This window comes from Salmo salar, chromosome 20 (assembly GCF_965601325.2).
Source record: "Salmo salar chromosome 20, fSalSal1, whole genome shotgun sequence".
NCBI classification, from domain to species: Eukaryota; Metazoa; Chordata; class Actinopteri; order Salmoniformes; family Salmonidae; genus Salmo; species Salmo salar.
In genome coordinates this window covers 88,924,625-88,940,801 of record NC_138310.1, presented here as the reverse complement: position 1 = coordinate 88,940,801, position 16,177 = coordinate 88,924,625, and the positions used below count along the sequence as shown (strand labels likewise).

Sequence of the window (16,177 nt, the reverse complement as noted above, 5' to 3'; positions counted from 1 at the left end):
TTACGGATTTGGGGTTGTACCTGATAGGTTCATTGATAATTTGTGTGAGATTGAGGGCATCAAACTTAGATTGTAGGATGGCCGGGGTGTTAAGCATGTCCCAGTTTAGGTCACCTAGTAGCACGAGCTCAGAAGATAGATGGGGGGCAATCAATTCACATATGGTATCGAGGGCACAGCTGGGGGCAGAGGGAGGTCTATAGCAAGCGGCAACAGTGAGAGACTTGTTTCTAGAAAGGTGAATTTTTTGAAGTAGAAGCTTGAATTGTTTGGGTACAGACTTGGATAGTAATACAGAACTCTGCAGGCTATCTTTGCAGTAGATTGCAACACCGCCCCCTCCATCTTGGCGGAAAATGTTATAGTTAGCGATGGAGATTTCAGGGTTTTTGGTGGTTTTCCTAAGCCAGGATTCAGACACGGCTAAGACATCCGGGTTGGCAGAGTGTGCTAAAGCAGTGAGTAAAACACACTTAGGGAGTAGGCTTCTAATGTTAACATGCATGAAACCAAGGCTTTTATGGTTACAGAAGTCAACAAATGAGAGCACCTGGGGAGTGGGAGTGGAGCTAGGCATTGCAGGACCTGGATTAACCTCCACATCACCAGAGGAACAGAGGAGAAGTAGGATAAGGGTACGGCTAAAGGCTATACGAACTGGCCATCTAGCACGTTCGGAACAGAGAGTAAAAGGAGCAGGTTTCTGGGCACGATAGCATAGATTCAAGTGTGTGCGATAGTCAGAGCAGACAGGGACCCCCCCCCCAATGGCCGTCTACCTCTGCCCTGGTTGTGGTGTGTGTGACTGGGAGGCGTCCCTCTTGCCAGCAATTGTCGTGCCTCCTGGTTGCCTGGGGCGTGCTGGAGAGCCTGTGGCAGTGGTCTCTCTGGTCTCACAGCCAGCCGGTGGCAGTCACAGTGGCTGTGTCAGTTTGTCACGGTACAAACAGAAGCACCCTCAAAATAACACCTTAATACTGTCATATTTCATTAGATGTTTTAAATTAACATTTCTTATTAATTTTGAGTATCATTTTTAAATGCACAAGTATTGGTAGTAGAATTTACTTATTCAAAGCCCGTATATTTAGACACTTTAATATTGGCTTTTCTCTGCTTGCTTGGCCTGAACCATGCCCTGACAACATATTTCAACTTCCCGAGGACATGTTCTGCATATTATCTAACATGATTATGCACACATTCAACTTTCTTAGGAACCAGGTCATGTGCGCAAATATTGGCAGGCCAAAATGAATATGACAAGACGACAAACTGAACCACTAAAAGAGAGAGAGAGGACACACACACACACACACACACACACACACACACCTATATTAGGACACTGCAATAGCTGCAAATTATTTTTTCCTTTGGGACACATTTCACCTGAACATGACAGTGAAGTCCTAAATGAATTACACTCTGGAAACACTGCCATAAAGACTAATGTATAGACCTAAAACATGTCCTTTCAAAGCAAGCTACTCACGCTGGCTACAGCCCAGCCCTTTGTGTTGTACATAGCAGCATAAGTCAGCCCTTTCTATTGTACATTGCAGCATAAGTCAGCCCTTTCTGTTGTACATAGCAGCATAAGTCAGCCCTTTCTGTTTTACATAGCAGCATAAGTCAGCCCTTTCTGTTGTACATAGCAGCATAAGTCAGCCCTTTCTGTTGTACATAGCAGCATAAGTCAGCCCTTTCTGTTGTACATAGCAGCATAAGCGCTGACAAAGTGATTGAGATAGAAAGAAAAGGAGAAGAAGCTTTGAGATGTGGTCAACACACTGCCTATTCTGGACTCACAACTCACTTACTATGCTATATAGGCTTCCTTAATCAGAGCGTATTAATACGTATTCAGCAGACTCAACAGCCTTGGTTTCTCTAATGACTACCTCGCCTGGTTCACCAACTACTTCTCAGATAGAGTTCAGTGTGTCAAATCGGGGGGCCTGTTGTCCAGACCTCTGGCAGTCTCTATGGGGGTGCCACAGGGTTCAATTCTCGGGCCGACTCTTTTCTCTGTATATATCAATGATGTCGCTCTTGCTGCTGGTGATTCCCTGAGCCACCTCTATGCAGACGACACCATTCTGTATACTTCTGGCCCTTCTTTGGACACTGTGTTAACTAACCTCCAGACGAGCTTCAACGCCATACAACACTCCTTCCGTGGCCTCCAACTGCTCTTAAACGCTAGTAAAACTAAATGCATGCTCTTCAACCAATCGCTGCCCGCACCCGCCCGCCCAACTAGCATCATTACTCTGGACGGTTCTGACTTAGAATATGTGGACAACTACAAATACCTAGGTGTCTGGTTAGACTGTAAACTCTCCGTCCAGACTCATTAAGCATCTCCAATCCAAAATTAAATCTAGAATCGGCTTCCTATTTCGCAACAATGCCTCCTTCACTCATGTTGCCAAACATACCCTCGTAAAACTGACTATCCTGCCGATCCTTGACTTCGGCAATGTAATTTACAAATTAGCCTCCAACACTCTACTCAGTAAACTGGATTCAGTCTATCACAGTGCCATCCGTTTTGTCACCAAAGCCCCATATACTACCCACCACTGCGACCTGTATGATCTCGTTGGCTGGTCCTCGCTACATATTCGTCGCCAAACCCACTGGCTCCAGATCATCTATAAGACTTTGCTAGGTAAAGCTCCGCCTTATCTTAGCTCACTGGTCACCATAGCTGCACCCACCTGTAGCACGTGCTCCAGCAGGTACAGTTGAGATGGAAGTTTACATACACCTTAGCCAAGTACATTTCAACTCAGTTTTCACAATTCCTGACGTGTAATCCAAGTAACAATTCCCTGTTTTAGGTCAATTAGGATCACCACTTTATTTTAAGAAGGTGAAATGTCAAAATAATAGTAGAGAGAATTATTTATTTCAGCTTTTATTTCTTTCATCACATTCCCTGTGCATCAGAAGTTTACATACACTCAATTAGTATTTGATAGCATTGCCTTTAAATTGTTTAACTTGGGTCAAGCATTTTGGGTAGCCTTCCACAAGCTTCCCACAATAAGTTGGGTGAATTTTGGCCCATTCCTCCTGACAGAGCTGGTGTAACAGTCAGGTTTGTAGGCCTCCTTGCTCGCACATGCTTTTTCAGTTCTGCCCACAAATTTTCTTTAGGATTGAGGTCAGGACTTTGTGATGGCCACTCCAATACCTTGACTTTGTTGTCCTTAAGCCATTTTGCCACAACTTTGAAAGTATGCTTGGGGTCATTGTCCATTGGCGACCAAGCTTTAACTTCCTGACAGATGTCTTGAGATATTGCTTCAATATATCCACATAATTTTCCTGCCTCATGATGCCATCTATTTTGTGAAATGCACCAGTCCATCCTGCAGCAAAGCACCCCTACAACATGATGCGGTCACCTCCGTGCTTCACGGTTGGGATGGTGATCTTCGGCTTGCAAGCCTCCCCCTTTTTCCTCCAAACATAACAATTGTCATTATGGCCAAAAGGTTTTATTTTTGTTTCATCACACCAGAGGACATTTCTCCAAAAAGTACAAATCGTTGTCCCCATGTACAATTGCAAACCATAGTCTGGCTTTTTATGGCGGTTTTGGAGCAGTGGCTTCTTCCATGCTGAGTGGCCTTTCAGGTTATGTCGATATAGGACTCGTTTTACTGTGGATATAGATACTTTTGTACCCGTTTCCTCCAGCATCTTCACAAGGTCCTTTGCTGTTGTTCTGGGATTGATTTGCACTTTTCGCACCAAAGTACGTGCATCTCTAGGAGACAGAACGCATCTCCTTCCTGAGCGGTATGACGGCTGCGTGGTCCCATGGTGTTTATACTTGCGTACTATTGTTTGTACAGATGAACGTGGTAACTTCAGGTGTTTGGGAATTGCTCCCAAGGATGAACCAGACTTGTGGAAGTCTACAATTTTTTTTCTGAGGTCTTGGCTGATTTATTTTGATTTTCCCATGATGTCAAGCAAAGAGGCACTGAGTTTGAAGGTAGGCCTTGAAATAGATCCACAGGTACACCTCCAATTGACTCAAATGATGTCAATTAGCCTATGAGAAGCTTCTAAAGCCATGCAATCATTTTCTGGAATTTCACAAGCTGTTTAAAGGCACAGTCAACTTAGTGTATGTAAACTTCTGACCCACTGGAATTGTGATACAGTGAATTATAAGTGAAATAATCTGTCTGTAAACAATTGCAGGAAAAATTACTTGTGTCATGCACAAAGTAGATGTCCTAACCAACTTGCCAAAACTATAGTTTGTTAACAAGAAATTTGTGGAGAAGTTGAAAAACAAGTTAATGACTCCAACCTAAGTGTATGTAAACTTCTGACTTCAACTGTATATTTCACTGGTCATCCCCAAAGCCAACACTTCCTTTGGCCGCCTTTCCTTCCAGTTCTCTGCTGCCAATGACTGGAAAGAATTGAAAATATACACACACATACATATACACACATTTTTTTAACTCACTGAAGTTGGAGACTTATCTCCCTCACTAACGTGAAGCATCGGCTGTCAGAGCAGCTTACCGATCGCTGCAGCTGTACACAGCCCATCTGTAAATAGCCCATCTGTAAATAGCCCATCCAACTACCTACCTACCTACCTACCTCATCCCCATATTTGTTTTTGTTTTTTTCCCCCTGCTCTTTCACACACACCAGTATTTCCACTTGCACATCTATCACTCCAGTGTTAATTGCTAAATTGTAATTACTTCGCCACTATGGCCTATTTATTGTCTTACCTCCTTACTTTATTTGCACACACTGTATACAGATTTTTCTATTGTGTTATTGACTGTTCGTTTGTTTATCCCATGTGTAACTCTGTTGTTTTTGTCGCACTGCTTTACTTTATCTTGGTGAGGTTTCAGTTGTAAATGAGAAATTGTTCTCAACTGGCCTACCTGGTTAAATAAAAGGTTAAATAAAATAATAAAAAAATTAAAATAAATGATTGGATTCGCAACATTTGGATTACCAGGGAAAGGATGCCAAACATTAACAACAATGTATGACGAGATCCTGATGATGATGATGTGTATGGTAATGTATGGCCTGACTGTGTGTTAATCACAGTGACGGAGTGGCCCCTAGCCGGGCCCTGTGGTCCCACTAACCACAGTGACGAGCGGCCCCTAGCCGGGCCCTGTGGTCCCACTAACCACAGTGACGAGCGGCCCCTAGCCGGGCCCTGTGGTCCCACTAACCACAGTGACGAGCGGCCCCTAGCCGGGCCCTGTGGTCCCACTAACCACAGTGACGAGCGGCCCCTAGCCGGGCCCTGTGGTCCCACTAACCACAGTGACGAAGTGGCCCCTAGCCGGGCCCTGTGGTCCCACTAACCACAGTGACGAAGTGGCCCCTAGCCGGGCCCTGTGGTCCCACTAACCACAGTGACGAGTGGCCCCTTGCCGGGCCCTGCTGTCAGACCTAGTGATGGACATAGCTGGAGTGTCTCCTAATGCCACTGGCACAAGATTAACAGCCCTGACCGGAGTCTACTGCCTGATGGACCCAAACACTACCACTACACTCCTTAGTTAAACACTCAACACACAGCACACCCACACAGCCTTTTTGAGCAGCTAGGTATAAAATGTCCCACTTTCTCTGAAATCACACGTTGTTGTGGGAAGCAGACATGTAAAAATAAAACTAGCGAAGGACGGGGTTGCAGCACCACTCAGTATAATAGGAGCTCCTCCATTGAACCTCTCTGTCTACTACCATCGTACAGCTGAGGCCCTTTAAAATCTCAGAGTGAATCTGACTTGCTGCTGTCTCGCTGGTAAAAAAGTCAAATATAAAAATGTCTGCCTTCCTGCCTGTCTGAACACTATAGCTATGTCCCAAATGGCACCCTATTCCCTATGGGTCCTGGTCAAAAGTAGTACACTATAACAAGGGAATATGGTGCCATTTAGGATGCAGACTGTGCCTATCTATAGACTCTGCTGGGAAGACGTGACGTTTTAAATCCTCCTGTAGTAAGCCAGCACAACCTTCTACTAGCCTATTGATTAACAATCAAGCAGGAGAGACCAAGTGCCCTTTTCAATCCAAGTCAATACCCAGGTTTCCTGGGCCAGCTGTTTTCAATCCAAGTCAATACCCAGGTTTCCTGGGCCAGCTGTTTTCAATCCAAGTCAATACCCAGGTTTCCTGGGCCAGCTGTTTTCAATCCAAGTCAATACCCAGGTTTCCTGGGCCAGCTGGAGGGGGAGCGGAGGTGTTGGTATTAACACGTTTTATTTTTAGACTTTTAAAAGCTGCAATATGTAAAGAAAAACTAAAAAACGAATTCACAGCAGTTTATTTGGTACAATGATTATCTAGACTATACATTGCTTGTTTTGCCACAAACTGAAATTTGGAGCAGTATTCACATTTTTTGCAACCAGGAAATGGCAGAGCGATTTCTGCATATTGCACTTTTAACTTTGATTACTTGCTGCTGAGTATGTTGAGCTAAACATGTATTTTTTGCAGATCTAAAAAGGTCTTTGATTGAATGTCGCCAAGACTGTTTCCATGGAATGACACACACCAAGCCCTAAGGGTTGGGTTACTATTGTGAACACAGGCCAAAGATTTTATTTCACTTCCTCAAACAATGTCCACCGCAGAACAGGCCTACGTCAGTCAGCCTTGATGACCCAGTCACTGACTTTGTCACACACACACACACACACACACACACACACACACACACACACACACACACACACACACACACACACACACACACACACACACAATTAGTGTTTAGTCACTGATAAAGTCAGTCAGGTAGCATCTGTGTGTTTGCGTGTGCATTAGTGCGTGTTTGCGTGTGCGTGCGTTTGGGTGCGCGTGCTTTCGTGCGTGTTTGCGCACGTGTGTAATTGGGAATAGTCCTTTGACAGTATGGGTAGTTCCTCCTACAGCCTAACTGGACAGAAACCAGAGCAGGAAGAGAGAGCCTCTGATTGGAAAGTGGAACTAGAAATATTTAACAACCAACTGGGGAAAAGCATTAAACAAGCTAGCTACAGTATGAACTGGAATAGTCTAAAACGACTTTATATCACGAGTCACTGAGGTCACCCTAACACAGCTACAATGGGCAGCATCCCAAACGGCACCATATTCCCTATATAGTGAACTACTGTATAGGGAATAGGGTGCCATTTGGGATGCACACAAATGACTGAGGGTCAATCTCAATAGACTGAAAGCATGACCACTCCGAGTTGAAGAAGCCTCAATGAATGGATCTAGGACCCAATGTCATCTAATGTCAACCCAATGTTATGTCATGTCATCTCATGCCAATGTAATGTCATGCAGATGCTTGTAAAGGAAACACAGGGGACATGTTGATGCCCATGTCTAAGGGATATGATCCATCTCTGTCTTTCTAATGAGCTCATTCTTTCTTTAGGCCATTTAAATAGAGAATAGGGTGCCATTTATAGGGAATAGGGCGCCATTTCATAGGGCGCCATTTCATAGGGAATAGGGTGCCTATTTAATAGGGAATAGGGCGCCATTTATAGGGAATAGGGCGCCATTTCATAGGGTGCCATTTCATAGGGAATAGGGTGCCCATTTATAGGGAATAGGGCGCCATTTATAGGGAATAGGGTGCCATTTCATAGGGAATAGGGTGCCCATTTATAGGGAATAGGGCGCCATTTATAGGGAATAGGGTGCCCATTTATAGGGACTAGGGCGCCATTTATAGGGACTAGGGCGCCATTTCATAGGGAATAGGGCGCCATTTCATAGGGAATAGGGCGCCATTTCATAGGGAACAGGGTGCCATTTCATAGGGAACAGGGTGCCATTTCATAGGGAACAGGGTGCCATTTCATAGGGAATAGGGCGCCATTTCATAGATAATAGGGTGCCATTTCATAGGGAAGAGGGTGCCATTTCATAGGGAAGAGGGTGCCATTTCATAGGGAATAGGGCGCCATTTCATAGGGAATAGGGCGCCATTTCATAGGGAAGAGGGTGCCATTTCATAGGGAAGAGGGTGCCATTTCATAGGGAAGAGGGTGCCATTTCATAGGGAAGAGGGTGCCATTTCATAGGGAACAGGGTGCCATTTCATAGATAATAGAGTGCCATTTCATAGATAATAGGGTGCCATTTCATAAATAATAGGGTTCCAGTTAATAGATAATAGGGTTCCATTTATAGGGAATAGGGTTCCATTTGGAACACAACCCCAGACTCCTGGTTTAGTAACCCTTATTACAGGGGGACTCAAATTCCACAGACAGCACTTCTGGTTTCCATCATTCCCCTCTAAATCAAATCAAAGTTTATTTGTCACAGGCTCTAACCAACAGAGCAAAAAGGGTATTAGGTGAACAATAGGCAAGTAAATAAATAAAAACAACAGTGAAAAAGACAGTGAAAAAAACCCAGCAGCGAGGCTATATACACACACACACCGGTTAGTCGTGCTGATTGCGGTAGTATGTACGTGTAAATATGGTTACGGTGTGTCTATGTTCTGGGTTGTACCTCTGCAACCTTCGGAGGGACTCCGTCTCCCAGTACTTCTCTGTAGAAGCACTGTTGGGCCATGTAGTAGGACAGGCCGCTGGTCCTCTTAAAGGCATCCTTCAGCCGCTTCAACTCCACATCAGTTACTACAGAGAGCGGGAAGGAGAGAGAGCAGGGGAGAGGGGAAGAGAAAATTAAAGAGGGTCAACTAACATCAGGCTAAAGACAAAGGTGTCCTGAGCCAATTAACATCAGGCTAAAGACAAAGGTGTCCTGATCCAATTAACATCAGGCTAAAGGCAAAGGTGTCCTGAGCCAATTAACATCAGGCTAAAGACAAAGGTGTCCTGAGCCAATTAACATCAGGCTAAAGACAAAGGTGTCCTGAGCCAATTAACATCAGGCTAAAGACAAAGGTGTCCTGAGCCAATTAACATCAGGCTAAAGACAAAGGTGTCCTGAGCCAATTAACATCAGGCTAAAGACAAAGGTGTCCTGATCCAACTAACATCAGGCTAAAGACAAAGGTGTCCTGAGCCAATTAACATCAGGCTAAAGACAAAGGTGTCCTGAGCCAATTAACATCAGGCTAAAGACAAAGGTGTCCTGATCCAACTAACATCAGGCTAAAGACAAAGGTGTCCTGAGCCAATTAACATCAGGCTAAAGACAAAGGTGTCCTGATCCAATTAACATCAGGCTAAAGACAAAGGTGTCCTGAGCCAATTAACATCAGGCTAAAGACAAATGTGTCCTGAGCCAATTAACATCAGGCTAAAGACAAAGGTGTCCTGAGCCAATTAACATCAGGCTAAAGACAAAGGTGTCCTGAGCCAATTAACATCAGGCTAAAGGCAAAGGTGTCCTGAGCCAATTAACATCAGGCTAAAGACAAAGGTGTCTTAAACTAAAGGGGAATTTGGGGAGAGTAAGTTGATCGTATTGGTGTCACGGGCAGCATCCCAAATGGTTCCCCATTCCCTAGTGCACGACAGTTGACCAAAGTCCTAGGGAATAGGGTGCCATTTGGGATGTAGATTCTGTCTACAGGCAACTTTTGCCCAGAGCAGCCAGCAGCAGAGTCCAGGTCTGCTGAGCCCAGAGCAGCCAGCAGCGTAGTCCAGGTCTGCTGAGCCCAGTCAGCCAGCAGCACAGTCCAGGTCTGCTGAGCCCAGAGCAGCCAGCAGCACAGTCCAGGTCTGCTGAGCCCAGAGCAGCCAGCAGCACAGTCCAGGTCTGCTGAGCCCAGAGCAGCCAGCAGCACAGTCCAGGTCTGCTGAGCCCAGTCAGCCAGCAGCACAGTCCAGGTCTGCTGAGCCCAGAGCAGCCAGCAGCGCAGTCCAGGTCTGCTGAGCCCAGTCAGCCAGCAGCGCAGTCCAGGTCTGCTGAGCCCAGTCAGCCAGCAGCGCAGTCCAGGTCTGCTGAGCCCAGTCAGCCAGCTGCGCAGTCCAGGTCTGCTGAGCCCAGTCAGCCAGCAGCAACACTGACACTGCAGGTCATCAATACTTCTCCTGCCTGCTAGGTTGTTACGACAGAGTTATGACTGCAGGGGCAGCGGCACTCAGTGCTCTCACACACACACACACACACCACACACACACACACACACACCAAGGTTTCCGTTAGGACAACGTGACCTGCAAGATTTTTAATTTACCGGATATTTGAGAAATGTACATGACATCCCAAATTGGGTGCATAAAGCATTAGGTCTAACATGGTGCTCCAAATCACATGACTGTCATTCATTTGAACACAAATTAATATTAGCCTGTAATGTTGTAATAAAATAAAGTAGAACGATGTTCATATACCATCATGACAGGTTTTATTGAAAAGCAAAACATTGGCAGTTTTATCTTCATCCCTGCTATAAATCATAAATTAACATAATTTAAAGAAAAAAATTAAAACATTTTTTTACCTAGAACAAGTCGCCTACACAGTAATAAAACACATATTTGTATAATATAATTAGCGAACGACCTATCCTAAAGGCTATTTGTATAAACATTTTAATTAATGAATAACAAAAACAGCAGTTTTCAAATACAAATCTAGGCCTCTCTAATGTAATTTAGCCGAGGCATGAACATTTTAATTAGGCCTAATAAATAACACAATATGGCTGTCTACAAACACCAGGGCCAGCCGGTCACGGCTAGAAGGGATCCAGCCAGGGGCGGCAGGTAGCCTAGTGGTTAGATTGAATCCCCGAGCTGACAAGGTAAAAATCTGTCGTTCTGCCCCTGAACAAGGCAGTTAACCCACTGTTCCCTGGTAGACCGTCATTGTAAATAAGAATTTGTTCTTAACTGACTTGGTTAAATAAAAAAGGTACAAAAAAGAGATCCAGTCAAACACCAGGGGTGGCCGGTCATGGCTAGAAGGGATACAGCTTTTGTAAAATTAATGTAAAATTTGACTTTAGATGGAATTAAAGTAACAGGTTAAGAAAAGGGGGAGGTTAGGGTTAGCTATAATGCTAAAAAAAATATATATAACTTTTGACGTTAATTTGACAAAAGATGGATCCCTTCTAGCCATGACCAGGCCGGCCTGCCCGCCCCACTCCCGCTGTGATTCAGCACCACAGCAGTGGGAAGAGGACGGCCACACAATGAAGAAATTATAAAACTCGTGGTTGGACAATCAAATTCGATAAGTAAATAAAACAAAATTCATTGAGGCTGGTTCATTGAGACAAGGATTCTTTTTTACAATGCTCCTGTGAAACAAGGCCTGGGCCAATGCATTTAATGAAAACACTGGTTTCCAAAGATCAAAATATTTCACTATTTTTACCGTTATACTGGATGATGATCGTAGATTTGATGTTTATTGTAATTTGAACTAATTGTGGTGGGGTCATGACTCCTTTCATGTGTGGTATACGTGGCTTATTGATGACCGTGTGGTTTCCTACTGTAGACAGGTGTGTGTGAACATTGAGGTACTCCTTATTGATGACCGTGTGGTTTCCTACTGTAGACAGGTGTGTGTAACATTGAGGCACTCCTTATTGATGACCGCGCGGTTTCCTACTGTAGACAGGTGTGTGTGTGACATTGAGGTACTCCTTATTGATGACCGTGAGGTTTCCTACTGTAGACAGGTGTGTGTAACATTGAGGTACTCCTTATTGATGACCGTGTGGTTTCCTACTGTAGACAGGTGTGTGTAACATTGAGGCACTCCTTATTGATGACCGTGTGGTTTCCTACTGTAGACAGATGTGTGTAACATTGAGGTACTCCTTATTGATGACCGCGCGGTTTCCTACTGTAGACAGGTGTGTGTAACATTGAGGTACTCCTTATTGATGACCGCGCGGTTTCCTACTGTAGACAGGTGTGTGTGTAACATTGAGGTACTCCTTATTGATGACCGTGTGGTTTCCTACTGTAGACAGGTGTGTGTAACATTGAGGCACTCCTTATTGATGACCGTGTGGTTTCCTACTGTAGACAGGTGTGTGTAACATTGAGGTACTCCTTATTGATGACCGTGTGGTTTCCTACTGTAGACAGGTGTGTGTAACATTGAGGTACTCCTTATTGATGACCGTGTGGTTTCCTACTGTAGACAGGTGTGTGTAACATTGAGGTACTCCTTATTGATGACCGTGTGGTTTCCTACTGTAGACAGGTGTGTGTAACATTGAGGTACTCCTTATTGATGACCGTGAGGTTTCCTACTGTAGACAGGTGTGTGTAACATTGAGGTACTCCTTATTGATGACCGTGAGGTTTCCTACTGTAGACAGGTGTGTGTAACATTGAGGTACTCCTTATTGATGACCGTGTGGTTTCCTACTGTAGACAGGTGTGTGTGTAACATTGAGGTACTCCTTATTGATGACCGTGAGGTTTCCTACTGTAGACAGGTGTGACATTGAGGTACTCCTTATTGATGACCGTGAGGTTTCCTACTGTAGACAGGTGTGTGTAACATTGAGGCACTCCTTATTGATGACCGTGTGGTTTCCTACTGTAGACAGGTGTGTGTAACATTGAGGTACTCCTTATTGATGACCGTGAGGTTTCCTACTGTAGACAGGTGTGTGTAACATTGAGGTACTCCTTATTGATGACCGTGTGGTTTCCTACTGTAGACAGGTGTGTGTAACATTGAGGTACTCCTTATTGATGACCGTGAGGTTTCCTACTGTAGACAGGTGTGTGTAACATTGTAACTCTCCGATGTGAATAGTTGGCAACAATGTTTTGTTTCCAAGTGCATCTGAATAAAGCTCAATTGAAATGCACCAAATTGCACATGATACACATCATAACTTATCAATCCATTCCAAATCTTTATACTACACACGACACAGGGGCTGAATATGTTGAGCTTGCCTAGGACGACGGCAGAACTGCTAAAGGACTGGGCCTGACGAACACAAATCATTTGCTTCTAATTGGCCAGCTCAAAAAAAGAAGTGAGCCGCTGCTGTTGGGAAGTCAAAACTCCTTGGAACAGCTTGATGCACGTGTTTGTCCTCAAGAAGAAGGAGCCATCTTGAGGCTGTCTTTACTCTGTTGTGGAGGAAGAATCCCCTCTCTGCTGGCACACTGGAAACGGGGATAAGCAACACAATCTTCAACAATTTAGCCCAGTCGGGGTACACTTAGCTGAAGACCCTTATAAAAAGGACCACGCGTCTTTAACGTGAGTAAAACAAGAAACACTAATTTCCAAGCTGCTTGAGGATTTAATACCCTATGAAGTATATTAGCCTTCGAAGCACATTTTGATGGAAATACCAGTCATTCATTAAAAGCATTATTTTGCAATGGAATTCTTTTTTTCCCCTTCTTCTTCCTGGCAACAATTTTATTAATGTTGGGTAACTGTAGTAACCTAGTTACCAACCACCTCTCTCCACTAGCAGGTACTGTAGTAACCTAGTTACCAACCACCTCTCTCCCCTAGGAAGGTACTGTAGTAACCTAGTTACCAACCACCTCTCTCCACTAGCAGGTACTGTAGTAACCTAGTTACCAACCACCTCTCTCCCCTAGGAAGGTACTGTAGTAACCTAGTTACCAACCACCTCTCTCCGCTAGGAAGGTACTGTAGTAACCTAGTTACCAACCACCTCTCTCCCCTAGGAAGGTACTGTAGTAACCTAGTTACCAACCACCTCTCTCCGCTAGGAAGGTACTGTAGTAACCTAGTTACCAACCACCTCTCTCCCCTAGGAAGGTACTGTAGTAACCTAGTTACCAACCACCTCTCTCCACTAGCAGGTACTGTAGTAACCTAGTTACCAACCACCTCTCTCCCCTAGGAAGGTACTGTAGTAACCTAGTTACCAACCACCTCTCTCCCCTAGGAAGGTACTGTAGTAACCTAGTTACCAACCACCTCTCTCCCCTAGGAAGGTACTGTAGTAACCTAGTTACCAACCACCTCTCTCCGCTAGGAAGGTACTGTAGTAACCTAGTTACCAACCACCTCTCTCCCCTAGGAAGGTACTGTAGTAACCTAGTTACCAACCACCTCTCTCCACTAGCAGGTACTGTAGTAACCTAGTTACCAACCACCTCTCTCCCCTAGCAGGTACTGTAGTAACCTAGTTACCAACCACCTCTCTCCGCTAGGAAGGTACTGTAGTAACCTAGTTACCAACCACCTCTCTCCCCTAGGAAGGTACTGTAGTAACCTAGTTACCAACCACCTCTCTCCGCTAGGAAGGTACTGTAGTAACCTAGTTACCAACCACCTCTCTCCCCTAGGAAGGTACTGTAGTAACCTAGTTACCAACCATCTCTCTCCACTAGCAGGTACTGTAGTAACCTAGTTACCAACCACCTCTCTCCCCTAGCAGGTACTGTAGTAACCTAGTTACCAACCACCTCTCTCCCCTAGGAAGGTACTGTAGTAACCTAGTTACCAACCACCTCTCTCCCCTAGGAAGGTACTGTAGTAACCTAGTTACCAACCACCTTTCTCCCTGCTTCAGTTCCTATCCCTGCTCATAGAACAGTCCATTATAAAACACATTAGCCTGTCACACCATCAGTGGGGTTAAACCCCCACTCACACCGGGTCAAGGCTGTGTGTGTGTGTGTGTGTCTCCAAAGGCTACAGTGCTGTGGCCGCATCCACAGAGCGTCTCGGTCTACATCAGCACTCTTACTTCGAGACGTTCTGTGGATACCGGCCCCGACGCACACAGAGCTCTGCTGTGCTTTGTGGATACAGGCCCCGACGCACACAGAGCTCTGCTGTGCTTTGTGGATACAGGCCCCGACGCACACAGAGCTCTGCTGTGCTTTGTGGATACAGGCCCCGACGCACACAGAGCTCTGCTGTGCTTTGTGGATACAGGCCCCGACGCACACAGAGCTCTGCTGTGCTTTGTGGATACAGGCCCCGACGCACACAGAGCTCTGCTGTGCTTTGTGGATACAGGCCCCGACGCACACAGAGCTCTGCTGTGCTTTGTGGATACAGGCCCCGACGCACACAGAGCTCTGCTGTGCTTTGTGGATACAGGCCCTGACGCACACAGAGCTGGTGATGCCTAGCAACACAGACTGATTGTTTATGCTAGAAATACAAGAAGGTGCCTCCACCTAGTCAGAAAGTGTTTCTGTGAATTGTACGTGTTTGCAGCTGCAACACCCAGTGTGGTGATATATATATTTTTTTTTTTACACATTTATTTAACTAGGTAAGTCAGTTAAGAACAAATTCTTATTTATAATGACGGCCTACCAGGGAACAGTGGGTTAACTGCCTTGTTCAGGGGCAGAACGACAGATTTTTACCTTGTCAGCTCGGGGATTCGAAATTGCAACCTTTCGGTTACTAGTCCAACGCTCTAACCACTAGGCTACCTGCCTCTAACCGCTAGGCTACCTGCCTCTAACCGCTAGGCCACCTGCCTCTAACCGCTAGGCCACCTGCCTCTAACCGCTAGGCCACCTGCCTCTAACCGCTAGGCCACCTGCCTCTAACCGCTAGGCCACCTGCCTCTAACCGCTAGGCCACCTGCCTCTAACCGCTAGGCCACCTGCCTCTAACCGCTAGGCCACCTGCCTCTAACCGCTAGGCCACCTGCCTCTAACCGCTAGGCCACCTGCCTCTAACCACTAGGCCACCTGCCTCTAACCACTAGGCCACCTGCCTCTAACCACTAGGCCACCTGCCTCTAACCACTAGGCCACCTGCCTCTAACCACTAGGCCACCTGCCTCTAACCACTAGGCCACCTGCCTCTAACCACTAGGCCACCTGCCTCTAACCACTAGGCCACCTGCCTCTAACCACTAGGCCACCTGCCTCTAACCACTAGGCTACCCTGCCACCCCTGAAAAAATCTAGTTGGAGCTTTTCTCGGCGTCCACCAGGATTATTGTACCAGACAGTTCCAGTATTAAAGCCCACAGCAGGGTGGTGTTCCAGTATGAAAGCCCACAGCAGGGTTGTGTTCCAGTATTAAAGCCTACAGCAGGGTGGTGTTCCAGTATGAAAGCCTACAGCAGGGTTGTGTTCCAGTATGAAAGCCTACAGCAGGGTTGTGTTCCAGTATGAAAGCCTACAGCAGGGTTGTGTTCCAGTATGAAAGCCTACAGCAGGGTTGTGTTCCAGTATGAAAGCCTACAGCAGGGTGGTGTTCCAGTATGAAAGCC

General features: G+C 45.7%; 1 protein-coding gene across 3 annotated transcripts in view; it reads right to left on the bottom strand.

Annotated features, from left to right (window-relative positions):
- Positions 1 to 16,177, bottom strand: part of usp32 (ubiquitin specific peptidase 32) — a 105,582-nt gene that overhangs the window by 67,172 nt on the left and 22,233 nt on the right. For all 3 annotated transcript variants that reach the window (XM_082966797.1, XM_014163631.3, XM_014163633.3), the window contains exon 2: positions 8,554 to 8,681. In XM_082966797.1, coding sequence (XP_082822923.1) covers positions 8,554 to 8,681 — 128 coding nt within the window. The remainder of the gene's footprint in view (positions 1 to 8,553; positions 8,682 to 16,177) is intronic.